This window comes from Lytechinus variegatus, chromosome 6 (assembly GCF_018143015.1).
Source record: "Lytechinus variegatus isolate NC3 chromosome 6, Lvar_3.0, whole genome shotgun sequence".
In the NCBI taxonomy this organism is placed as follows: Eukaryota; Metazoa; Echinodermata; class Echinoidea; order Temnopleuroida; family Toxopneustidae; genus Lytechinus; species Lytechinus variegatus.
In genome coordinates, this window is record NC_054745.1 from 5434097 (window position 1) to 5461840 (window position 27744).

A 27744-nucleotide genomic window follows, 5' to 3' on the forward strand; every position below is an offset into this window, starting at 1 on the left:
TTTGATGCCACATCATTTTACATTTCGGTATACATCATTTGGAAGATGCTTTTCAGAAACAATTTATTAAACTCCACGGAAACTGCATTTACTCGCCTCTCGTGTATTTTGTCTGGGTTGAGATAACGCTAATTTATGAGAATCACAGAAAATGCCTCTTCTTTATTTGTTGACCGATTTTGATTTTTTTTGTTTCCATCTGGTACAGCTGCATGCGGGTCGCCAAATTTGTATACAATTTTTTAAAATTATGTCTAGAAGATTATTTCTGCGAAAGTTGTTCATAAATCAAAAAGCGTTTTTTTCTTTTTCATTTATTGATCAATTTCTATTTCGTTTGCTTTATATGATACCTGGAGGTGTAGATACACAATTTCAACACATAATTTTTAAACTCATAAAATATGCTAATTTATTCATATATTTTCAAAACTCACAGAAAGTACTCATTTATTTGCTGATTGATTTTGATTATTTTTGTTTCATCTGAGAGCTACATGAGGTTCACCAAGGTTCTACACAGATTTTAGAAATTTTGACTAGAAAATTATTAATGATTAATTTACATGAAATTTAATCATAGATCACAAAAAATGCTTCTTTCATTTTTTCACCAATTACAATTCTATATCCTCAATTTATGTCACCAATGTAATTCACTACAGTGTCAACTGGGCTGAAATTAAAATTTTGTTGCGAGATGCCCGATGAGCTCCACATCATTGATGTGCAAGTTATAACATTTTTTTCTTAAGGGGAAACTTCCCTTTTAGTTATCGTATTTCAAAATATAGTACTTAGAATAAGAACCTGCATGCGAACAGGGGGCTAATAATTGCTTTTAAACACTTTGCTCCTGATGGGATCATACGTTAGATTGTTTTCAAAGATCGTCTTATGGTATTAAAAAAAGGCGAAGCTCGTTAAACGTATCAATAAACTTCGAAACAATCAATGCTCACCTTTAACCCAAACCCCCTTTTGAAGTGGAAAGACCAACCATCAAGGAATCTATATAATAGAGGAAAATATCAATTAATGACATATCATTTTGATGAGGAAAAAAAACGTGTTGTCAGAAACATATCGGTGGCTTTATAATCTCTAAATCCGTTTTAATTTTGTTAACGAAAAATGTCTAATGGAAATCTCCCATGTCAATGGATTACCCTTTTAATAGATCCCTAGCGTGTTTATCAGGGGGGAAAGGGCCAGTTGGGCCTTCAATTCATATACTTCAGGAACGTAATAAACCCTGTGGTCAAATGATTCAATCGTCATGATAATGCAGTATAATGCAGAATTCTTTTTTGACCTTGTAAGATCCACGTTTTTTTTTCTTGCAATACGTTATGTAAGTTAGTACTAAAGAAAATTACGATTTTCATAACGTCATCAATGTTTAATAAAAACACAAAGAAAAGTAAATGATGACAATGATTTAGTAAAGGCGTAATGAAAATGATCAATATCAATTTCGTTGCTTTCTTTTTTCTCTAGGCTTTTTAAGACAATCGTTCTTTTGAAAATTGTGGACGTAGTTGCAAATGCGAATGGAAATGATCATTGATTGAGAGTAGGGAAATAGCAATTTTTAAGAAGGGCACACAACTTTTTATAAACTGTACATGGTGTATTGATAGAAATGTGGTGGATTTTGATTTGCCATGTACGATATGTTTTTTTTCTAAAAATAAGAACTCACTTTAGTTCCAGTTGAGCCAATGATGCCAAAAATGCAAACGACTCTAAGAATTCAACAGGACCTTTGTTTTCCGATTCGTTCGAGCTTCTGTCCTCCAGTCCGACGAAGAGCAGATGTGATCATGGCTATGTCCCCCTTTGCATCATTGATATATACCAAGTCTGTCAAACCAGGGAGCGATGAAATCAGACTTTCCAAACATTGTGACGTCACTTTCTCAACTGATAGACTTTTGATGGATGGTGGATCAGGAGGAGCTGGAGGGAAATCGATAGATGAGTCTGAGATGTTGAGATGGTTTAGTGCGGTGAAGGAACTCAGACAGGACCATATTCTTGTAGTCATCTCTGGAGACAGTTGACATTTAACTATCTGAAGAAAAAATGAAAACAAATTTGTGCATATATTGAAAATAATAAAATGGTTTTCAATCGTAATTATTATTCACTACTTAAAGGATAGATGCTACAGGTATTAACAAATTAAGTAGTATATCGCTAGTTAGTAAGAAAGAATGATGGCTTTATATATTTAATCTTTAGACATCTCGAAACGTTTTATTTCAGTGAGAAAAATGTAAGTCCTTATTTCGAGTTACGTTCTGCCCGTTCAGTCACACAAGAGAGATTACTTTAATGATTTTACATTTTTGCATTTGAAATTCCATAAAACGTTGCACTAATCTTCTCATAATCTTTTTGCTTTCTCTTCCAGAAAAACCATAACGACACGATTTTTCTAGTAAAATATAGTAAAGTTCAGATTTCTATGTTGGTAATTTTAGATTTTGTTTGTAATGGATGGTTTATGTTTTTTGTTATTTTAGCGGCTATTTAACGTTTGGCACTGAGCCGTTGTTTAAACCAGCATGACGAAATCATGTTGAACTATCGCGAATATATTTTAGTTTTAATATAACAGGGTAGCCCCTTCGGTTACGAAAATACCTTGGTGAATTGCCCCCTCCAAAAAATAATAATAAAGAAATGAATCGATAAATAAATAAATAAAAAGAATGCATGAAAAAAAAAGAAATATCGTAAAAGGGGTTACACTTCGTAATTCCGAAACACGTAAATTGCATACACCTCGATGTTCTGTAATCCGAAAACGTAAAAGGGTTCATAAATCCGAACATATGGGGCATTATTCCGAAGGTTCGTTATTCCGAAGGTTCGATAATCCGAAAACGAAATAAGGTTCGTTGTTCCGAAGGTTCGTCAGTCCGAAAACGAAACAGAAGTACGAACCTCACTTCGTTTTCGGACTAACGAACCTTCGGAATTATGTGAACCTCATATTCGTTTTCGGACTCACAAACCTTCGGAATTACGAACCTTCGGAAATACGAACCTTCGGAAATACGAACCTTCGGAAAAACGAACCTTCGGAATATTCGAACCTTCGGGATAACGAAGCTTCGGAACTACGAATGTATGCGCGTAAAAGGTATTATTGTAATGTAGTGATTGTATGAATCACTACATATACACAGTCTAGACTTCATAATGTATATGCCCCCTTCTCAGAACCATCCTTTTTAAACCCCCTTCTCAGAACCCTTATCATTAATTTAATCCAAGCCATTAAAACCCTTATTGTTCATAGTCAAACAAACTCCAATCAGAGAACAAAGAACTGCCTTCCCCTTCCCAATAATTAAACCCCTTTAGTCCTATATCCAAACCATTGGATTATAATTTGGGTACATGTATATATTGAGTGTACACTCAAGGGTTGAGGTTAGATAAGTTAAGATCATCACAGAGTTCAGATCTACATCGTCGTACGTTGTGATATGCTTCTACTCTACATGTAATATTGCTTAAGATTGATTATCAATAAAGTTTCTTGATTGAAATGTACATCGAACGTTCCTGCGTGGTCATTGTGTTGTGTTCGGGGACTGGATCGATTGCACTTTAACTTCAACCAGACTTAAATGAAGGAGTCAATACAAAGCCTGTACAGTTCATATATACATTTATTGAAGATGATAACTAAGTTGATGATGATGACAAATAATACAGGAACATGAGTAAGTCTGATGGTGACTATACTCTGCAGTATAAAATATAAACTCTTCTGTAGCTGTCTGTATGCTGGAACAATCTGTAAAGTAATCTGCAACCAATCTAACAATCTCTGAAGTAATCTCTAACAATCTGATTTTGGTTCAGAAGTGAACCCCTTTTATATTGGTCTGGTCTAGACTCTTTACAATCAAACAGGTGTTGGTCAACCTTGGACGCTTGACCAAAACAATCTGTACGTCATAACTTTACTCTGAATTGGGGGAGTTGACCTTTTAGGGAGAACATGAAATGTAGTGAATAAGAAACTCATAAAATGTGTGTGCGTCAGAAGTTTAGCTGGAAGAAGAATGAGTAATACTTTCTAATGAAAGTTGGAGCTGGTATACTTCCTGTAGAAGTATTGATTAAATATTGATTATGTATAGATATAATATTGAATATGTGAGATATGTCTTATCATCACATAACATCCCCTTTTGTTAGAAAATGTGGCTTTCCCACATTTGTTTAAAAAATATATTGAACTAATGGTCCAAGTCCAACATAGTTAAACAATTGAATTTCATGTAAAACAAAATAATAATATTGTGAAACTTTTTAATTTATCTTCTACCTCCTCTTTCTCTCAAACTCTCACACAATGCAGTATGAAAATACATCGATAAAGGAAAACTGTTTCCAATAATGTGCAGACTTATGCACTATTCCTGAAAAACTATATCACATATTTATACTGTACAAACAATCTTACATACAATAGAATACATTTAAATCCAACAAGATCAAAAAGTTTGTAAAAACAATTATTATAGGCGACATAGCAAAATTCAACAATCATTAAACACAAAATATCAAATTCACTGTTCTATCAGAAGATATATCCATAATCTTCTATCCAATCAATAAAAATCTCACAACTTATGATTTCGGAAATAAAACGAGGGCGCTCAAGATATTGGATATACTCTATGCAAATCTAGACCAATTTTACTTCATATAAAAGAAGTGTAAACACAGAATATTGTATAATCCAAACCTTACTCGTGTAAGTTAACGTCATATAAGACAAATTTTCCTACGTTATAAATATCTAAAACGGTTCTTCAACAAGTGCTTTTAAACTTGTAGATAATCATTATGAAATGATCTAAAAGCAAATTATCACATCTGCCAAATTATCAATGTCTTGATACATACTAAATACATTTGAATGTTAAACAGAGAAAAAACTCTAATAATCAGACATGATATATGAACCTTTATCAATTTCACACATCAAATTACATAAACAAATTCTGCAACATCCTCTTAGGAGTGCCTGTTACTGGTATAATCTTATCAAACAAAATCCTATGAATCAACTGTTCATGATCTGGGTACATATCTATATTCCACCAAAAATTCACTTGTCTACTAGGTTTGTTATCAACCTGTGGTTTGTCAAATGAAACCAGAATTTGCAAGTGTCCTGACTTAAATCGTCCTCTATGAAGAGTCATAATTTCACTGGTAGGGGCAGTCAACAATAAGTCAATTTGTTTCCTTAACTCGTCCTGTGTCAGTTTCCTAGGGGTAGCTATACCTTGGTTATCTATCATTGATGAAGTATAGAGACTCTCATCAATTGGTTCTGCTTGTTGATAGCACATGATTTGTTCACAATCAAACTTTGACAAAGTTTCATCATTTTCATTGATGAATTGTACTGTCTCTTTTTCAGAGCTTTCTTTGTCATTCTGTGTTTGGTTGTTTTCACCTAGTGCTTGTTTCAACTTTTGGATGTGAGTGATGTTTTTCCTTTCATTGGATGCTCTTACAAAGCAGGGTTTAAGCCTATTGTAATTGAACACATCTCTTAGGATTTCTCCCTTTAGTGTGGCCAGAATATAATGAGTTCTGTCTAGTACCTCATGGATTACCAAAGGTCCACACCATTCAGCAGCAATCTTTTTGGAGTTTGCTGTCAGGGAAGAAGAGCTTGGTTTGTACAAATAGACTAATTGTCCTACTGAGTAGATTGGGCTCTTACTTAGCTTCTGTGAAATGTTTGAGTTCTGTCTATCTTGTTGCTTCCTTTGCAACGAAAGTATGGTTCTAGAAATATGTTGGAATTTCTTCTTAAGATGATCTACATATTCCTCATAGGTCTGGGATAATCCTTTCATAGGATTGAAAGTCAAGTTAGTCAAGTTGGGAGGTTCCCGTCCGAACACTAACTCGTATGGGCTATGATTCCCTAATTGAGCTGAGGAGAATGAATTGTAAGCGTAGCATGTAGTTGAAATATATCTAACCCAATCATTTCCAAATTGGTTCAAGTTCACTTTCAAGAACTGTGAAAGTGTACGGATATGTCTTTCAACATGCAAACTACCGTGATTCTCTACGCTAATTACTTTCTTCTCTATCTGAAGTGTATCACACAACAATGTCAATAACTTGCCTGTCAATGATGCGGCTGCATCAGTTACAATGCAAGAGGGTGGTCCAAATACACAGATAACTTTCTGAATCAAAGCTTCACAGATAGTCTCTGCATCTAAAGTCTTCAATGGTGCACAAATTACAAATCTAGTTATCTCATCACATACAACCATCAAATGTTTATATCCTGTGATTGAATTTGGCATAGATTTGAAGTCTAAGCTAATCCTACCAAATGGGCAGTATGAGTCTGGAACTCGAGTATGAAATGGTCTGACTTTGTCTGGTTTACCACGAAACTGTTGACATCTAAGACATGCTTTTACATAATTACTTATCCTCTCAAACATATTTGGGAAATAGAAATTACGCCTGATAGTCAAGTACGTACGCATAGTTCCTTGGTGGTTACTAAGAAGATTGTCATGATACTGTGATATGATCGTGTCTGTTAAAGACTCTGGGATAGCAAGTTGTAAGGTGTAATCATCGTCATTGTCATGAAAGAATAAACGAAACAAAAGACCATCACACAAAATGTATTGCTCTGACTTGGTTTGTACAGCTCTAGCTGCTTTCTTGTCACTTGGCAATATATCATAAGCCAAATAGTCATAGACTGGCTTAAAAAATGGTGATGTTTCCTGTTCAGTTTTCAAATTCCTCATATCAATAGGCAAATTATAATCCCTAATGATCTTTCTTTTGATTACTTCCATGATTTTGTCTACCTCTTGTTGTTTCGGAACATGTCCGGCAACTACATTATTTACTTTAGTAGTAAGGGGTCTAGGAGGTGTATACAAATCACTTGGTACATCCCTATAATTATCATCAATAGAAGATTCTCTATTCTTATCAACTAATCTTGGTTCAACTTGAACATTATTCTGTCTACCAGTCCTGGGTTGAACAGGTGGGTCATTATTCAGTTCAGTCTGACCATATGGAATGTCATACTGAGATTGAGATCTAGGTAAATCCCTTGTAATTGGTAATGGTCCATTTGTGGTCTGCTGGGACGTTTTGCTTTGATTTATTGGGGTCTGTTCACATTGTCTAGTATCTGAAAGTTTCTTTGGAAACAAATCTGGGACTGAAATTCCCATCTTCTTGGCATAAGCCCTAGTAACAGTTCGCTCTGCGGGTTGTACAGGGTTAAGTGAATCATCACTTTCAAGTAAGTCTTCTTCTGAAAAGAGACTATATGCCATAGGAACAACATTGTCAATTTCTACATCATCTTCGCGTGGTGCGCGAGAAAGAAAGTCCGCCAAAACTAAATCTGATCCCTTCTTGTAACCAATTTTGAATGAATACTCTGACAATTTCAGTATTAGCTTCTGTAAGCGTTTAGTGCAAGGTTCTTCTTTTGATTTCATGATTTGTACTATTGAGCTATGATCAACAAATGCATCAAATTCACAACCTTTGAGTAGATACTTAAAGGCAGTGACATTTATCAAGAGTCCAAATAATTCTAATTCAGTTACACTGTATCTCTGGCATGCATTTGGTAAGACTTTGGAATAATATCCAATGATTCTTTCCTTGCCTTGAACAGTTTGAGTCAAATAAGAACCTGTTGCTGTTCTAGAAGTATCACTATACAATGAAAATCTACCAAATTTATGTGGCATGTGAAGAACAGGTGGGTTAGTCATCAATTCCTTAATTTTCTCAAATGCTTGTTCATGTTCATCAGTCCATACAAATTTACTATTTTTCCTGGTCAATTGGTGTAATGGTCGTAAAGTGGCCTGAATGTTTGGAAAGAAACTGGAGACATAATTTACTGCTCCCACGAGTCTCCTAACCTGTCTAGGGGTCTTGGGCTTGGGTAAATCCCTAATTGCCTTACATCTATCTGTCATTGGTTGGATGCATGGGTCACCAAACTTATCGATTGTTATTCTATGTCCCATGTATGTGACATCATCTCTGAAAATTTTACATTTCTTGGGACTGACCTTCAGTCCGTTCTTAGTAAGTGCTTGAAGTACAAGTTCTAATTGTCGCTTATGAGTGTTCTTGTCTGGGCTAAACAAAATTATATCATCATGATGGGCTATGCAAAAATTCCTAGAATTTGGTATTGTACTCAAAATATCATCTATCTTAGCTTGAAATATTCCTGGTGATACATTCAATCCTTGAGCTAGTCTCTTGTAATAGTAGTGTTTACCTCCATGGTATGATGCAATACCTGTGTATTTCTGTGCTTTCTTAGAGAGTGGGATGCAATGGAAAGCTGATTTCAAGTCAATAACACTCATTACCTTGGTGTTAGCATTTCCTATTCTTTTCAGTGTCTCAGATAGCAATGGAAAGGGGTGATTAATACGTCTAATACGAGAATTCAGATACCTAAAATCTGTCACTACTCTTTTCTCTGTTGTATCCTTCTTGGATATGAGAAGAACTGGGGAAGTATAAGCCTGGTGTCCTACTTCAAGTATTCCTAGTTTCACTAGTTTATTGAGTTCAAGCTCGATTCTTTTCTTGTCTTGTTCAGTAGCAAAGTAAGGGCGAATGAAAAATGGATCGTCATTAGCAAGTTCAATGTCTACTTCGAAATTTGGGCAACTGGAAAGCTCTCCGTACAAAGAAAATGCTTCCCTATTTTCTTTAAGTAATTCATACATGCTATCTTGTTCATCATGAGAAAGAACACTATCTTTCAAATTAATCTGTTGCCTAATTATTTCTTCTTCTGTCATTTTTCTTATTGGGTCATCGGGATTCAGGTGGGGATACTTATCTAGATTCTGGGATTGAACATCATTTGATGTTTGTCTATTGTCTTTTAACGTCACAAACATGTCATCTACTGGAAGGGGTTGAGTAGTATTAATTAGGTTCCCTAAATCTAAGGAGGCAACTGGTCTGCCTTTAGTTAGATGTATCGGCCTATCAGTGCGGTTAGTCACTAGGATCTGAGTCCTACCTTTCTGAAGTGTTACAATCATTGTATTAGGACAATGTTTACCAAGATAATTATTAGCATTGATGGTAACTTCAGAATTTCTGACATAAGCAGGCGTCTTGCCTTGCAATGTGACATGTTTTGTCTCTCCTGGGTTTATGGTTACTTTGCTCACTGGAGCCAATGCTACCTTCTTAGGTTTGATCTTAAACCTATTGTCTCGAAAGGTCAATGTACCATCTAGATCAGAAAGTGTATTCTGCCCTAAAATTAAATCAACACCTACTAGGTTATCTACAATCAGTGCTGAAATCTCAAATTTATGTCCTTGTACAGTTACGTGAAACTTAACTACAGACCTAGCAAGTAATAATTGTCCATTTCCAATCCTGAATCCAACAGGTTTAACTTTGGACGTTGGAAGAGTGGAAAGATATCTGCAAGATTTAACATAGTTTCCAGAAATTATAGTCTTGGAAGCACCACTATCAAAAAGTATAAATATATTCTTTCCACTGGGCAAATGTCCTTTAACAAAGTTACGTCCATTAAGTTTCAAGTCTACTTCGTCTGTACCTAAGTATTTAGAATCATTAGTCATTGTCGGTCTAGATTTTCCAAAAGTCGGGGAGGATGCGAAATGAGCGCTATTTCCATTCTCCCGTTCTAAAAATCCTGTTGTCGGTTATTATTGGACCTACGTCTGTTTTGTCTGTCTTCCACGTCTCTTTGTCTTATTCGGCATGCTCGCCATACATGTCCGGGTCTGAGACAGTAGTCGCAAATGGTCCGTCGTTTACCATTAAACTGGTGGGAACGTTGGGAGGGGAAGTCGTCCTTACGGTAGGGGCTACGTCCTGCGCTTGTGCTGCGCTCGCGACTGCGACTGCCGCCTCGCCATGTGCGGTCTCGGCTTCGAGGTCGGTTTCGTCTGTTGTCTTCGTCGCATTGGATTTTTAGGGAGTGAATTTCATCCCGTAGATGGGATAATTCGTCCTGTGTCGAAAAACTCACTTCAGTCCGAGTAGCAATGCAGTCATGATTAAGATCGATAAAACATTGCGCTTTCGCCGCAATTTCATCGCTGCCTGCTGTCTCGGGAAGAGACATGATTATCGCTGATCGGCATTTAGGTGTGAGAGAAGATAAAATCTTGTCTCTTACCTGTTTCTCCCCATAGCCGATGCGCGCCGCCGCTTGCCTTACGCGCTGCAAATACATCTCTGCGCTTTCGTCCGTCGTCATAGATAAGTCATTAAACTCTCTAACGTATGCATAGGTCGATTTCGTACCACTAAACCTTCCAACAAAGGAAGACTTCAGTCCTTTGTAGTCAATAAAAGTCTGGCCCTCAATCCAAAGTCTGGCTTGGCCTTGCAGGCTTCTTTTAAATGTCCGAAGAATGTCGGTGAATTGGGAAGGGTCAGTAGGGTTAAAGTCATGGGCATCCAAGTAGTCTTCAAATGTCAAAAAATGAGCTGTGCATAGGTCGCGGTCAATTTTGTCACCCAAAAATCTGTTAGGTAAAAAGTCAGTCTGTCGTAGGGGAGGGGTGGGTCTTGGATCTACAGACATATTGTGATTAATGTCTTAACAAAAAGTACAAATGAAAATCTACAAATGAATGGAGGAAAGTACAATACAGTTTAAATTAATCAGATGCATGGACTATATAACACACTCTTTCGCTCTCTCTTGTATCGAGGTAGAAAATTAAGTTTCACTTACCAAAATCAAATGAAAGAAACACGAAGCTTGAAAGATGCAAAAACTAAAGTTCAATTTTAAGCTAGAGTCCAAAAGTCATTTGAATTATTCTTGCTTCTAGAGGGGCTGGAATTATCAGTAGAAACAGGCAAGGTCATCTGTTAATTCTGTCGTCCGTCGGGGAAAGGAAACATTGATGTTGCTAGAGCATCCTTCTGGTCTTCCGTCTGTTCGTCCGTCTGTCCGTCCGTCTGATCATCCGTCTTTAATGTTTGTCGTAGAAGTTGTGGGGGCTGTGTCATTGAAGGTACATCGTTCTCAAGAGTTCTATATACAGGCTTGCAGAAATCTGCAGCAGTTTCATCGGATGTGTGTCTCTCTCTCTAACAATATATTAAAGTTCTATCAATCGGAGTTGAAGTTCATTGCTGGCTGAAAACGGGCTTCTCCACCATGTTGTGTTCGGGGGCTGGATCGATTGCACTTTAACTTCAACCAGACTTAAATGAAGGAGTCAATACAAAGCCTGTACAGTTCATATATACATTTATTGAAGATGATAACTAAGTTGATGATGATGACAAATAATACAGGAACATGAGTAAGTCTGATGGTGACTATACTCTGCAGTATAAAATATAAACTCTTCTGTAGCTGTCTGTATGCTGGAACAATCTGTAAAGTAATCTGCAACCAATCTAACAATCTCTGAAGTAATCTCTAACAATCTGATTTTGGTTCAGAAGTGAACCCCTTTTATATTGGTCTGGTCTAGACTCTTTACAATCAAACAGGTGTTGGTCAACCTTGGACGCTTGACCAAAACAATCTGTACGTCATAACTTTACTCTGAATTGGGGGAGTTGACCTTTTAGGGAGAACATGAAATGTAGTGAATAAGAAACTCATAAAATGTGTGTGCGTCAGAAGTTTAGCTGGAAGAAGAATGAGTAATACTTTCTAATGAAAGTTGGAGCTGGTATACTTCCTGTAGAAGTATTGATTAAATATTGATTATGTATAGATATAATATTGAATATGTGAGATATGTCTTATCATCACATAACAATTGATGCTCCCAACTAAGATATAAACGATCCCAACACAACATGGTGGAGAACCCGGTTTTCTAATTGAAAAATACTTCATTAACATGGCTATGTGCTTCGAGAAAAGACTGAGAATTGCTCTCATGAAAAGACAGTTAAGATACCATCTATCCTACATGTGTTAGCACCGGCATGAACCCCTGTTAGATCCTGAGCTACATCGGATGACAAAAATCGATGACTACAATTACCGCACTACAGAAACACACAGACGGAAGACAAAGACGGATGAACAGACGGAAGATACAGACGGAAGAACAGACGGACGATACAGACGGAGGAACAGTATGGACAAGGACATCGATGACAACACAGATGACAATGAATCTAACTGGAAACATGACAAGACGCCATCGTCAACGCCAAAGACGCAGATCACCACTACAACAACATAAATCTTGAATTATAGAATGAATAACTTTGACTCTTCCCCGAATATATCAAACACTGGACATTACTTTAATTGTGCTAAGACTACATTTTAATCATTCTTTTGAGTTATATTCTTCATCTCTGATCGGTAAGTGAAACCATTTTCTTTATTGTTCCACTGGCATATGAGAGAGTGCGAGAGGCTATATTTGATTTAATGTCCATTACATGCGCATAAATGTACATGTATTTTCATTGTACACAGCTACATTAATTTGTTATGATAACATCATCTTTATCCTTTGATTTGACATTGGAAATAGCAATATTTGACAAACACTGACTCTAACCAGTCTCATTTAAAATTGACCACGATGAAAAATAAACCACCTTTAAAACTTAAGACGAAGTCATTGACACTTTCGAATACTGAGCTTGATAAGGATTAACTAAGTTTATGTAACATATGATATTTCATTACTTCTCAAACAACATTGGATGTGATGTAATCAAGGTTAATGACATTATGAAGCAAGAATTTTTATTTTTCAATCAAAATCATGATGATGTTTTATTTGGTTAACATTAACATGTAAAGCAAAGCATTTTCCAGTGATGAATGATACTGGACTACACATAGGCCTAATGTGTCAAGAAATACAATTTTATTTTGGCTTTTATTATTTTCTTTTAGTATTTCACCGCTTTGTGTATAGCATGAAACTTGTCAAGTTTGAATGTACTTGAAAATGACCATTAAGACATTATCAGAGCAAATTAGGAGTGAAACTCATATAGAAGATTTGGTGCGTAATCCTATGACATAAATATACTTCGGAATTTGAAGTGAAAATAGAAGCACATTTCCCTATGATGAGGACGCCCACCGCTCACAAATTGATCGATTTATATAATATTGTTGCGGAGTGTATAGAAACTACTTTGGTGACATCACTATTTTCTGGAATCTTACAAATATCAAGGAAGCTTTAGGGAAGAACACAACTGCTCAAGAACAAAGGAAACAAAACACTGAAAAACCATCAGTGAACTTCATCAATGAGAATGATGAGAAACTTCCAGAGTTCAATGCTGAGCAAATTATGTGTACCCAATTATCAGACCCAATCCATGATTCAGATTACTTGCATGCAATAGCGGACAACAATGGTATAGCTGCCCCCAGACCTTTGACAAAGACCGACCTGGAAAAACAGTTTGAAATGCTTGTGAATGCCCCCATTGATAAGAACATGACTCTACATAGAGGACGTTTTAAGAATGGACATTTACAATTACTGACCTCATTCGACCAAAGCCTTAATAACACCACCAAACAAGTAAGATTTTGGTGGAATGTCGATTTGTATAGGGGCACGGACGATTTAATTAATGACATATTGACTAATAGACAAATACCAATAACAGGGTCCCCAGCAAGATTTTACAAGTCTTTGTATGCGTAAGCTTTAATCTCTTTATAATAGTGTATACCCTATTGTAATTTTATAGATATATTGTACCTTTGTTATTCCTGGAAGAGTTTACTTCCTAGATAATGTTTTAAGTCACAATGGTTTGAATAAGACCTGCAAGCAATTTGTAGTCAAAATCTTGCTGACGGTATGTTTGTGTTGTTGTGTTGAATTGAACACGTGTTAGACTGCATTTGTTTATGAACAAAGTTATATATCATAGATCATCATTTTATTGACATAACAAGGTTTAAGCATACTCTTGTTAGTGATACTGAACAAGTTTGAATTACTTGTTAAACTTTTTTTTTTCATTAAATATGATTGTAAAAAGAGATATTTGACAGGTTAGGTTGTTAGTGACTCAGGTTTCTATGTTGATGCTTCGTATGAAGTATAATATGGCCTATTTGAACATAGACACACTTTCAATACCTAGAGCGCACCTGTTTTTCTTATATATAATCATGTTGGAATATCACATTTGTATCTTTGGTTTGTCTATCATCCGAGTATGATGGGAATTTATTAATTAATGGTAGATAGCGGTGTAGAGAGAGACACACTAGCAAACTTGGCTTATATATTGATTGTAAATTATTACATATACAGGACATTGGTATCTACATATCTTCAACCTACAACTGTACCAGATTTGTTTCACTTACATTATAAAAACATTTGTTATCCATTACTGAATTTCCTTAGCTAGTAATAAGGATATTTGATACATTATGTTATTGATACTTGATTGTTAATCTAATTTTTCTTTTTCCCTGCATTTTACTTTGTCTTTTAAGTGCATAAGTCTGCACAATTTGTGATTAATTTTGTTTAGTTTAAGTGCATAAACCTGCACTGGTTTCTGAAAAATGAAATTTATGTTGTGAAATTTTGAGTAAGGTTAGCATTATGTCTCAGTTTATCATTACCACAATAATGGAAAGATTTATGCTAATTTTTAATATGAATTTACTGTAAATATGTATATAGGTTTGAAGTATTTGTTTGGGAGAGAGAATGAGCGTAAGAGAACACGGAACAATGGTCAATGTTTCACTTATCGTTTTCTTTTCTATTTTTCTGTATTTACTCTATGTTGTATATATTTTCATTTCTATTTCTTTGTATTGACTTTATAATGTATATAGTTCATTGACCCCATGGTATCTATTCCTCTGATTTTGCTTTCTTTGATAATTTTTTTCCACAAGGAGGGGAGCCTCAATTTTCCAAAGAAAGGGGATGTAATGTAGTGATTGTATGAATCACTACATATACACAGTCTAGACTTCATAATGTATATGCCCCCTTCTCAGAACCATCCTTTTTAAACCCCCTTCTCAGAACCCTTATCATTAATTTAATCCAAGCCATTAAAACCCTTATTGTTCATAGTCAAACAAACTCCAATCAGAGAACAAAGAACTGCCTTCCCCTTCCCAATAATTAAACCCCTTTAGTCCTATATCCAAACCCTTGGATTATAATTTGGGTACATGTATATATTGAGTGTACACTCAAGGGTTGAGGTTAGATAAGTTAAGATCATCACAGAGTTCAGATCTACATCGTCGTACGTTGTGATATGCTTCTACTCTACATGTAATATTGCTTAAGATTGACGATTAATAAAGTTTCTTGATTGAAATGTACATCGAACGTTCCTGCGTGGTCATTGATGCTCCCAACTAAGATATAAACGATCCCAACACAACATTATGTTGATCCCCTGTCACAGTTTACATATCTCGAAGGGGAAAAAAGAGAACATATGACAGTGATTGATCTTGTCTACTCCTGGGGTAGTCACACTGCATTAACAGTTTTAAAAGGGAAGTTAACCTTGACAAATTTTATTGCAATAATAGCCAAAAAATGAAAGAAAGATGTTAAAAAAAAATCCGTAAAAGAGTAACAAAGTTATTATGATTTTAATTATTTGATTTGTGACTTCATATGCGACACTTCTCCTACATATCGTACGGTTATAAAGCAAGGATACGTCATTTTCTCAGAAAATTTAAAATGGGTATTATTGTAGCTTTATTATATGAATAGACAACTCATTTCGCACCCGTCCCCCCCAAAAAAAAGTGGGGCCCCTGCATGTCACCTGTTTTCAAAAAATATTGATAAACTATCAAATTCAATAACTTTGCTATTTACTATCCCAAGTTGGTGAAATTATTAGCAATTCGTTCTGTAAAGCTTACTCTAATAAATATTTTCAACCAGGACCATCCCTTTAAATGGTAAGGCGAAGCTAGTTAAACATATCAACAAACTTCGAAACATTAAATGCTTACCTCAACCCCAAACGCCGTTTCAAAGTTGAAAAACCAACCACCAAGAAATCTATATAATAGAGGAAAATACAAATTAATGACATATCATATTTAAGGAAAAAACGTGTAATCGGAAACATATGGAAAACCTTATAACCTTTAAAGCTATTTCAATTTTAGTAACGAAAAATATCTAATAGAAATATCCCATGTCAATGGATTACCCTTTAATAGACCCCTAACAGGTATACTAATAGTATCGAGCGGGAAATGGCCAGGGGGCATCTAATTCATAGAGTTTGGTAAGACCATGAAAACCTTGTGGTCAAATGATTCAAATGTCATGATAATGCAGTAAAATACAGATTTGGTTTTACCTTGTAAGGTCAAAGGTTATTTTTTTTGCAGTACGCTATGAAAGCTAGTACTATAGAAAATTACGATTTTCAAAATTTGGTAAATGTGTAATAAAAAAAAAATAAAAGTGATGACATTATTTTACTGGACGTAATATTTTTATTGCTTTACTTTTACTCTTTAAGACAATCGTTAATTAGAAAATCGTGGACACAGTTGCAACTTTAAATGCAAACGATTATTGATGAAGAGTAGGAAAAAAAGCTATTCTGAGAAAGCCTCGCAACTTTCTATAAACTTTACATGTTGTATCGATAGAATTGTGGTGGATTTCAATTTGCCTAATCTTTGTAGCTAAATCAATTTTAATCTAATCTCACGTTTACTTAAAGTTCAAGACCACCTCAAAAGAAATTCATTTGAATCAATAGAGAAAAAAATCAGACAAGCAAAATACTGAAAATTTCATCAAAATCTGATTGAAAAAAGTTATTACACTATAAAGTTTCACTTATTTTTCACAAATTAGTTGTATGCACAATTTAGGCACATGCAAATGAGAGAATCGATGATATCCCTCACTATTTATTTTTTTTTTTTTTAATAATACATTATTTAATTTTTTACAGACTTGATGATAAGAACAAACATGCCTAAACCACAAAATGTTAATCAGTGGGAATTCATTATGTTCAGAGAGAAAAGATCATTTGTTTCACAGGAAAATGAGGAGAAAATTAAATACTGTATATCTTATATTTTTCATAGAATGAAATATAAAAGAAATAGTGAGTGATGTCATCTATTACCTAATTTGCATTCCGTTCGGGATGTGCATACATGGGCGATTCCACACTAGAACTTCAAAAATATCATAAATTTCAACATGCTTTCAATAAGTCATAAATAGTTATATATAGTTTAATTGGGGAAACAATGGAATTTTAAATTTTCAATAATTTTGCTCATTGAATAGTCAAGTACAAAAACCATCTGAAACAATTATTTGGAAAGCAAGAGAAGATTGAAAATATTGCAGGTCAATAGAATGATATATCATTGATGGTTCCAACTAATATCTACAACATTTTCATGATCCATAATGGGGGCAGCCCTGATTTTTCCGAACCTATTTTTGGCAATGTCCCGTACGACACATGACAATGCAAAAGTTTTTCCCACAATTTTATTTTTGATGATGCAATTTCATAAAATCAGTTTCTCTTTGTTTGACCCATGGGTGATCGATTTATCCCATAAGGATCTAATTACTGCCTTCATTTTTCAATTATTGTCCTATTAAAAGTTGTCCCGTACGACACACAATGTAATGTAAGGATTTGTAATGTAAGGATGTAAGGATTTGGATTCAGAAACCATAAATAGTAGGCATATTTAAATTCATTTAATTGATTTGTTATAAAGTGAACTGAAAAAGTACTTTATCTCCATAAAACATGAAATAGGTGATTCTTAACATTTTAATTGATTTTATGCAGGCTTATTCTTTTGTGAATCCCTTCAGCTAAACTGGTGATTTTCAATGATCAGAGCAGGTTAATTTCTTTTCATTGAACATTAAAAAAAAATATAATTAATTCAACCTAGCCTGGAAGATGATTTCCTCTTGCATGCTAATGTGGAATTATTATAAGATGTAAGAAAATACATATCAATCATCATGCTCATCTATTTGGACTTCCCTTGATGATCACTATTTTTTATATACAGCATTGAAACTCCTTAATTTTTTCAAGTTGTTAAAAATAAATCTGGAAAATAAGACAAACCATATGGTTTCATGAAATGCAGATGGGTTTGAAAAAGTAGTACCGCATTTCTTGAGAAAAGAAATGTGGAATTACAAGTGACAGTTGTGACAAATATCATGTAGATATTCATTTTATATAAACAAATTATAACATTTTAGCCCCATAATTTACACAAAGTTTCATTCATTCATTGTTTAAATAGTGTTTGGAAATTATCAATTAATTCCCTAAAATATAACTTCACACTAAACCTCAAGTTTTTCAGCTCGTAAAACTGCTGTGAACACTTGTACATTTCCCATCATGAAAAAATTATAACATATTGCTCCCAATTGTATATATTGAGGTTACTTAATTATATTGTCCTGAATGACTCCTTATTAAAAGATTTCTCATAAAACAGGAAAAATTTAGGGGCAATGCTCCTTCTGATTGATAAAAAGTTCTTTTTTATTCAGGCTGCCCAGTACAACACGCAAATGTCTGTACAACACGCAAGTGCCCCGTACGACACAAAAGTGTCCTGTACGACACACAATTGTCCCGTACGACACATTATTTTGTTTGTGATATATTGACAGAAAAATTCAGCTAATAGCGGTTTCTAACCTAATGAATGTCTTAGTTTGATAGAATTATCATTATCATCAGCCGAATAATGTGACTGAAGAAGTCAAAGTGACATAAAGTAAGAAAGTTTGGCTTCAATTTAGAGATGTCCCGTACGACACATTTTGAATGTCCCGTACGCCACAATGTTCTCGAAAACCATAATTTGTTTTATTTGTTCATGAATGTTTATTTTGCTTTCTTTAATAAATGTGTTTGTTCTTGGGTAATTGAGTGTCAATTTGAGTTCAGTTTCTATGAAATTTATCTGCCCAACTCACAGACTTTTGAGTACAAACTTGAGGTTTCTGAAAAAGCCACTTTTCTGCGTCCGTACGACACATTACTATTTTAAATCTGTATTATACAGGATGTGAATTCAAGTCATGTTAAGTCTTGGTTTTTCTAACGCTCTGGTAGTACTTGATGATCACCTATAGGTACTGGAATAGTTTTTTGTTTTTTCTTGTCAAAAACTGTAAAATGCTCTCTAAATGTCTCGTACGACACGTATGGAATCACCCACATCGTTTTGTGAAAAATAAGCGACATTTTGAAATGTCATTATGATAGCTTTCTTGTTTTACATCGGATTCCGCTTTTGATAAAGTGTTCAGAATTATGCTTGTTGTATTTCCCCCATTTCATTTAAATCAACTTTTTGTTGGGTGGACGTGTCCTTTAAGAACGGAATCACCCCCTAACACTAACAAATGAGACGGTCAGAATTAAGGACAACGGTCGACCCCCCCCCCAGAAAAAAAAAGTTGATTCGAATAAGAAAAGAAAAATCCAACAAGCATAACATTGAAAATGTCATCAAAATCGGATGTACAGTGCGTCCCACAAAAAAAAACGAGATTTATCGATATTTATCGATATTTATCATAACTTAATCACAAATACAATAGACAAATGACCTATAATTTGAAAGCTTAGAGTCTCCTCTTTCATCTGAAACTACTTAGACTAGTTCCCATTCACGCATGAGAGAGCGAAAAACAATTTGAAAAGGGAATACCCAAAAGTCACTTGGCGGGCCGTATCTTGGTTTTAAAAAGAAAACCACATTCTTAAGAAGTTCAATATCTGCTCTTTAATTTGATACCTAAATTACAGAAAATGGTCTAAAAATAACAAAATTCTGGTTATTTGAAATATAGCTTGAATTTCAATAATTTCATAAAATGAAGAGGTTTTACAGGCTAGCGTTCAAACCCACTCGACAATCTGTTTTGTTGACGATCAGCCATGCATTAAGTCTTTTGTTACCGTGCGATAGCTTCTGTGGTGAAAATAGGTTTATTTAATGAAATTATGGAAATACAAATATTGTTTCGAGGGACCATAACTTTTTTTAATTCTTGACCATTTTCTGTGATTAAGGTAGCAAACAAAAGAGCAGATAGTGAACTTTTCAGTCATGTGATTTTTTTTTTAAAATCAGATTACCCCCGCCAAATGAGTTTTTGGCATCCTTTCTTCGAATTATTTTTGCCTACTCATCAGCATGAATGAGGAATAATCTAAGTAATACCAGATGAAAGAGGAGATTCTAAGCTTTACGTTGTTAGGTCATTTGTCTATTTTATTTGATTAAGTTATGATAAATCATCACTAAATCTCGGTGTCGTTTTATCTGGGACGTACTGTATTATAAGAAAGTTATGACATTTAAAAGTTTCGCTTAATTTCACAAAACAGTTGTATTTACATCCTTGTAGGTATGCAAATGAGGAGACTGATGACATCATTCACTCACTATTTATTTTGCAATTTATTGCCTGAAATATTCCAATATTTTCCCTTTTGGCGTGTGAAACAAAGATTAATTCTTTCCTGAATATGTGCCATTAGCATTGTTTTAATTCTATATCGTTTAATCAAGTTGATCCTTATTGTCAAATCTGTAAAAAAAAATGAAATATTGTATAATTCATACGATGAAAACAAAAGGAATAGTGAATGAGGGACACCATCGATTGACTCATTTGCATGTCACTGAGGTGTGCATATCCCTGTTTTTTGAACATTTTTCGAAATTTTAAAATGTCATAACATCCTATTTTACATCCAATTTTGATGAAATTTTCCGCATAATTCTTTTTTGATTTTCCTCTATTTATTCAAATCATTTCTGGGGAGAGGTTGCCTTTAAGTTAATTCTTATTGTCTAAGAAATAGCAACTAACTCTAGTTTCAGTTGAGCCAATGATGCCAAGAATGCAAACGACTCGAGGACTTCAACAGGACCTTTCTTTTCCGTCCCCCCCTCCTCAAATTTAGGGGGACACGTCCCCCCCCCCCCGCTTCCGCCGCCTATGGGTCCACACCATTTTTTAAAGAATGTTTTAAAAAATATGAAGACAGGTAGACACTTCCTTTATACCCAATTTTATGTTCTCATGGTAGAAATTTAGTTTCGCATGATAATACTGCAATATTGCAATTTAGTTTCGAATAAGAATATGGGAATATTGGAGAGTGGACCTAACCCCTTTTACCATGTTTGCAAACAAACTTTTCTGAAGAGCTCATTTGTCAAAAGGGGTTAGGTCCATTGTTCATAATTTTTTATTGTTTTCTGTCTCAAAACCTTTATAATTTAAGCCGTTCTGATGAAAACAACGAAAATTTGACATTCATATGAAAACACGAACAAAAGTGGCAAAGAAATTAACGTTTTTAATCAAATAGATTGGATTCATTTCAGTTTAGTTGCAAAAGGGGTTAGGTCCACAATGACAATTTTTGAAAGAATATATAGAAAGAATTGAAGACAGGTAGATTTCTTGATACTAAATTTTATATTCACATGATCATGATGATAGGGAAGTACATCGTGACAATTTAGTTTCTCATAAGTGTAATGCGGTAATTAAGAATAAAAAAAAAAACATGTTTTTCGGAACGGTAAAAAGTGGACCTAACCCCTTTTGCAACTAAGGCGGCTTGTCAAAGGTGTGCGTGCGTCTCTACCTTCATATTCTGCGGCGAACCCACCGGTTGGCTCTCCGGTAAGATGTTTCTGCATGAGCGCCCTCTCTGTCCACGATATATGCGTTTTAGGCAAACTATTAAGGGCACACATGAGTATTACAGACCCCCATTCACTCACGTGTTATATCATAGCTCATCAAAAAATCATTAAAAATCAATCCCTAAATAGATTTTGCTTTAATTCACTGACATTAGTCACAATTAACAGTACATTAAGACTTGATATGTTAATCAGGTACTTGACCAGCTCAATCAAAAGTTAAATGGCCTGAAATAAGACTAACCATAATTTCGGCCAGTTCGTTGCCACAAAAACCAGAACTGCATTGTGGGTAATAATAATTAAAATGAAATACAAAAATGCAGTCTAGCCTCCCCAAACGCCTTAATTATGAAAGAGTATGAACGTAGCATTTTCTATATCGTTTTTCTTTTGATATACAAACATTTAATCTATTTTTAATGAATTATTTTAATCAATAAAGTCATGTGATCTTTACTTACGCCTGTCCGGCATGCTTTGCGCGCGGTTGAATTACTCTCATGTGCCCTCAAACGCCCAATCTCTAGTCACTGATCTGAATATCGTTGCGTCCTTGTATCGGTGTGCGTAGTCCAGTGGGATATATATTTCCAAAAGTTACGCTTTCACATTTTTTTTGGATAATTTTTCATTTCGGGTTTCAGTATATGACAAAATTCAATTAGATTTAGATTTCATTTGTTAAGCTTTAGCCCTTTAGCACGAGCATGTTGTTTTATTTTGAAGAACATACCGTTAAGATAATGAATTTCTGAAAGTAAGTGTTCAGGCGAGGGTAACATTCTTTTTTTTCATCACACTGAGCCCACACAGTCAGCATTGTCGGGTGAAAAGGAAAAATATGGAATTGTCCTTAACATCTTTGCAAATGAAATGCAGAAACCCACGCAAAAGATGCAACATAAATCATACCTGGGTCCAAAAATGATGGCATTTAAAGTAATACATTGAAACGCTACTGTGACATAAAAAAATAACAATAAATACATAAAATGCATACGTTTTTGTGGAAAAAAGGCTGAAAACTAAGGGCATGCAGCGTTGAAATTCAAATTTGAGCTTAACATAGGCCTATGTTTAATGTAGCCCTCTTACTGTACGTATCTTCACTAGCGTACCTACGGGGGGGGGGGGCAGACCCCCCCTGACGAGTCACAACCCATGCAAGGGACCTATCCCTGCCCCCCCCCCCCCTGACGAGAAGTTGAAGACTCTTTTTTTTGCTTGCCAATTTGTTTTTGCTGTGAAATGTCCTTTATATCCTGTTGAGGACTCTTTTTTTAGGCGATTTTGCCCCTCCCCCCTTGTGGAAAATCTTAGGTACGTCACTGCATTTGTTTAAACATTTAAATTTTAGAAACTTATATATTCACACATAATACAGATGCCGTGCAAAACAAACGAATAAAATATCATTAATTTGAACTTTATAAAATGAATTGGATACTTAAGCTGTTATATCGGTAATTGTAGCTTAAATGAACAATTCTTGAATTTCATTGCCCGAAATTCAGAACAAAAAGTACTGTCGTTACTTTTAAGACCATCACAAAAATCTTTCCCTTCGAACGAAATCAAAAGCACTTAAAAATAAATATTGAAATAATCAAAGTTGAAGTAGTCTTGACCATGAATAGAGTTGGGTGTTTATAAAGGAATTATAGCGTCTTCTATTAATCCCATTCTAAACTTTGAATGACCGATGAAAAATATCGCGTGAATCAAAATGCAAATCTTTTTACCTGGGATCCGCATTTTGCCCTTTAAATACAAAGTGAATCGATTTTATCTTTTGATGGTAATTGAAACAATCAACGCGTATTATTTAACCATTAATAAACATTGAGTATCGTATCATTTATTTATTATTCCTCATACATGTCATACGACTATGTCCTTCAATAACCAGAAAAGTGAGTAAAAAAAAGACCCACGATAGCTGGCTTTTATTTTCTAAACTCTGATCTGTTAACTGTTTGATAATGGTGTTTGGTTCATCCATGTATTTATTTATTCGCCTTTATCTGTTATGCTACAGCTGGCTCGTTTGGTTTAATCTGAAATGATAACATCGGTTAGTACTGCGCCACAAAAATAGGCATATTGTATGATATATGAAGCATAACATCATGGACTGTATGGGCTTATTTTTCTGGCAATCCTCTGGCATAAGATTACCTGCTGTTTCAGCTCAAGTGGAAGATTTCGCATCCCAACGATAGTATACACTGTCGGTGACTTCAAGATTATACGCCGTGACGTCACACACCTTCGTACCAATAATGACACATTCCCATCGTTGACCCCAGACTCTGATGAACAATCTAGGAGAATACGATATCGCTCACTCTCAGATAAATAACTATTTGAAAGGACGCTCTCCATTATTCTAATGCAGAGATTGCTCTTCGTACCAGAAGCAAATCGAATAAGATTTTCATATTCTCCAATGCTTGTTTTTATATATCGCAGTACCCGGTCTAGCTTACTGAACTTCAGCAGGAACAGAAAGCGGTTCGTTTTATCAGCAAGATACTTTCCTGCTGCATGTTCTTGAGCAAGTTTGTGATAAAACTCAATAATAGTTATGGTAGTCGTAAATGCTTTGTCAAGTTGTGGAAGGCGTCTGGTTGAAACAACAGTCTTTGAGACAATTCCTAGGGCGCATGCCAAATCAAGAATAGAGGGAACTCTCTGAAAATCACAATACGAGAAAAATAACTTCTTAGCATCATTAAGCAGACCAGTGAGAGCAATTTCTCCCAGTTTCAGTATTATTTGGTTTAGTTGTTTGGGAGTTTTTATCAAGCCAGGTGTCCGAGCATTTGCGTGGAGCATTAAGAATACGTTCACTTGATCGAGTAATGCTGTTTGAGTTGTAGTGTCACGCTGAAGTAGATCTTCAGACCACAAGTGACAGACCATTAGGCAAAATAGCGGAGTTTTTACGAGTTCCTCAATCAAGGGTTGTTCATCGAGGTTAACTCTCAGACCATCCGCTTTCATAGGTTTCTGAACAGAAGTAAAGAACCTGTCAATGTAATCGCGTGCGTTTCCTCGCGAGAATCCTTCGATCTCCATCTTTGTATACACCCTTGGTAGATCCCCTTGACTAAAAATGTCTTCTAGGTGAGGTCGTGTTGTTACAACGACTCGACATTGTGGAAACATTTTCCAGCGAAGAATGCTCATGATATTGCTTGAGGAGGAGATACCAGCATACTCATCGAGCCCATCTAATATAATGTGACATATTCCCTGATGCTGTCTGATGAACTCCTCCAGGCCCTGTGGCGTCAGATCTTTAACATCACTCAGGAGTTGTGATATAATGGCTTCTCCAATCGATGTAGTGTGACTTGTGTTTCGAAACTTGACTACGAACAGAAGTGGCAAGTCCTCTAATCCTGAGCCATCCTCTCTGTGAACCCAGTCGTGCGCCATCTTAGCGACAGCTGTTGTCTTTCCTCGTCCAGCCGGAGCCGAAATAAGGATTCGTGATGGAAGATTCCCGTTTACTTTTGCTGAAAATATTTTTCCAACAGAGCCTTGAAGTATTTGTTTTGCCTTGATATCTCTTCCACGAGCATCCTTTTTTACCATGGTAACAACGGTGTGCATATCTTCAAACTCTGCATAATCATCTTTGTCCCAAGGCTTCATTTGGATTTTACATAGCTGATTCGAATATTTGTCCTCCAAGATTGTGCGACATTTTCGAACAGTCAGAGATTCCGAAATCTTCTCACTGTAGGTATCTGGAACGATATAACAAAAACCTTTAGCAGAATGAGTTCAACCACGTGATATCTGCCCTTTGAAATAGGACAAAGAGATGATTCGGAAAAAGAGATACTTGTACTGGCCTTTTTTCCATTATTCAATATGATAGTACAAAAACAAGAATACATACCAAAAAACAATCCTTTGAGGAAGGAAAAAAAGGGAAAAATATTTTGTAACGATACTTGTTGCAAAATATTTACACTCAGCGGTAGATTAAAAGTGGGAAATAAAGCCGTAATAGTGATATCTAATACCTTGGTCACAGTTGCTCTACGGCAGCCGAACGGCGAGTCGAAAACAGCCGTTTTATTCATTTTTATTCAAACCACCTATATTTAGCTGGTACAAAAATGCTAAAACGGCTGTTTTCGACTCGCCGTACGGCCGCCGTAGAACAAATATGACCATGTTAAAAAGCATATTTTTTTAGTAGGAAGATTTTGCTTTATACGCTCTAAGTCTATCTGATGAAACTGGAAAAGGTAAAATGTTAATGTTTATTTCAAATTGATAGTTTGATACTTCCAGGAGATAAAGATTTTATGGATAGAGTAAGAAAAATCCTTCATTTAATCTACAAAAAAAACATATTCATGTTTCATTCATTTATAATTGATATATTATTTGGCCTGAATTATATTTTTACCTTGGTAAGCTAACGTCTCTTTGAGATAAATTTCAGCAAGCATGACTAGACCAGCATCAATGAGAGCTTGTTTCAGCCTAGGATGCTGATTGGATGGATCCACTCTCTGTCTCCAGTCAAACAGCATGTCACGTGTTCCCTTGCACGTGACCCGTCCTTCGAGTCTGCTAGTTTCTGCGTATCTAATGATGGCTGCAGTGTTGAATCCGAGCGTTCGTCCCAAGGCCTCCATCTGTTCACCATTCTGGATGTCTTCAGCTAGCTATACAGAGAAGCTCATCTTGAATATATTGTTGTGTTGCCATCGCTGTAATATAATAATAGATATAACAAAGAAGAATTATAATCTAATCGGAAAATTGAAATATTCAAAAATCTTTATTGTATCTGTTCCTTATTTAACATCTTTAAACTAATTAATTGAATGTAAGTGTAATTTATTTCAATAATGTGCATCGTCTTCAAAAACCTTGGCGAGACTGTGATATTTCGGTGCCAGGTAAAAATGTCAGAGGTAATAATGGCAGAGGTAAAAATGGCAGAGGTAAAAATGGCAGAGGTAATAATGGCAGAGGCAAAAATGGCAAAGGTAAAATGGCAGAGGTAAAAATGACAGAGGTGTAGATCATGGCATGCTACAGCAACAAGGAAAAGACACAGCCTTTTCAGTTAATGTCGGTATAATTATTGGCCTTGAAGGAACTCCTAACGACGGAATGAGCATTATGAAATGAAATGATATTATTTTTTTAATTTTTATTTGAGATCAGCTCTATACTTTATCGTTGATATGATTCAACATTTTCATGCCAAAATGATTTAAATTAGTGAGTGATGAAATGATTTATCTTGGCCATTTGCAGAGCAGTTAATCACATACATACCAAAATAATTTTATTGTAAACACCAAAATGTGCGCTACCATTATCACACTGAAATAGACAAGTTCGGGATTTCTTCGAATCACTTGCATCACTTTGATAACAGAAAAATAACAAAACGTTCTACAATAAAAGTAATTTTTCATATTTCAACATCATAATTGATCCGAATAGACGTTGATATGATACGTACATAGTTCAATGTAAATGATATAATAATAGCAATTAGCGTTCATATTTTCAGAGCAATACCTCATTGCAGCTAGTCCAAGTGGATGTCAGGTTCCTAAACTAGTTTCTATGGTTACGGTTACCGCATGAATTTTGAAAATGTTTTGCGAATCAAGGATTTTATTTCAAATTTATAGGCTTTTCTTAGGTACCATTCTATCGACCTGTTTTTGAAGGGGAAATTCGCCCTGACAATTCATTTACTGTAAAAATAGCAGAAAAAATATTGGGGAAGGTTTACAGAAAACCCAGCAAATATTAAGAAAGTTATTAGAAGTTTGAATTTTTGATCTGTGACATTATACGAGCAGCTGCCCCGTATTACTTTTCACATTTTTAATCAGTGGTTCATGATTTCTAAAAAAAAGTCTTTCAGG

At 35.2% G+C, this 27744-nt stretch overlaps 1 protein-coding gene and 1 long non-coding RNA gene across 2 annotated transcripts; both read right to left on the reverse strand.

Annotated features, from left to right (window-relative positions):
• Positions 1-1803: 1803 nt before the first annotated feature.
• On the reverse strand, positions 1804-21043 carry LOC121416904. The gene is made up of 3 exons (XR_005970269.1): positions 20973-21043; positions 16064-16112; positions 1804-2077 (listed from the first exon to the last, which is right to left on the reverse strand). It is a non-coding gene; the product is annotated as an uncharacterized LOC121416904 (long non-coding RNA).
• Positions 21044-23950: 2907 nt separating this feature from the next.
• On the reverse strand, positions 23951-26409 carry LOC121416749. Its single transcript, XM_041610207.1, has 2 exons — positions 26256-26409; positions 23951-25581 (listed from the first exon to the last, which is right to left on the reverse strand). Exons 1-2 carry the CDS (start codon positions 26380-26382, stop codon positions 23951-23953), a joined length of 1758 nt encoding a protein of 585 aa, XP_041466141.1. The 5' UTR covers positions 26383-26409.
• Positions 26410-27744: the final 1335 nt, after the last annotated feature.

Bases quoted from the DNA above. Each gene is read 5' to 3' on its own strand.
- LOC121416749 (XM_041610207.1), bottom strand. From the start codon at position 26,382: ATGCTGTTTGACTGGAGACAGAGAGTGGATCCATCCAATCAGCATCCT. The intron at 25,582-26,255 runs GTAAAAATATAA...ATATCGTTCCAG, and splicing joins AGAGACGTTAGCTTACCAAG to ATACCTACAGTGAGAAGATT.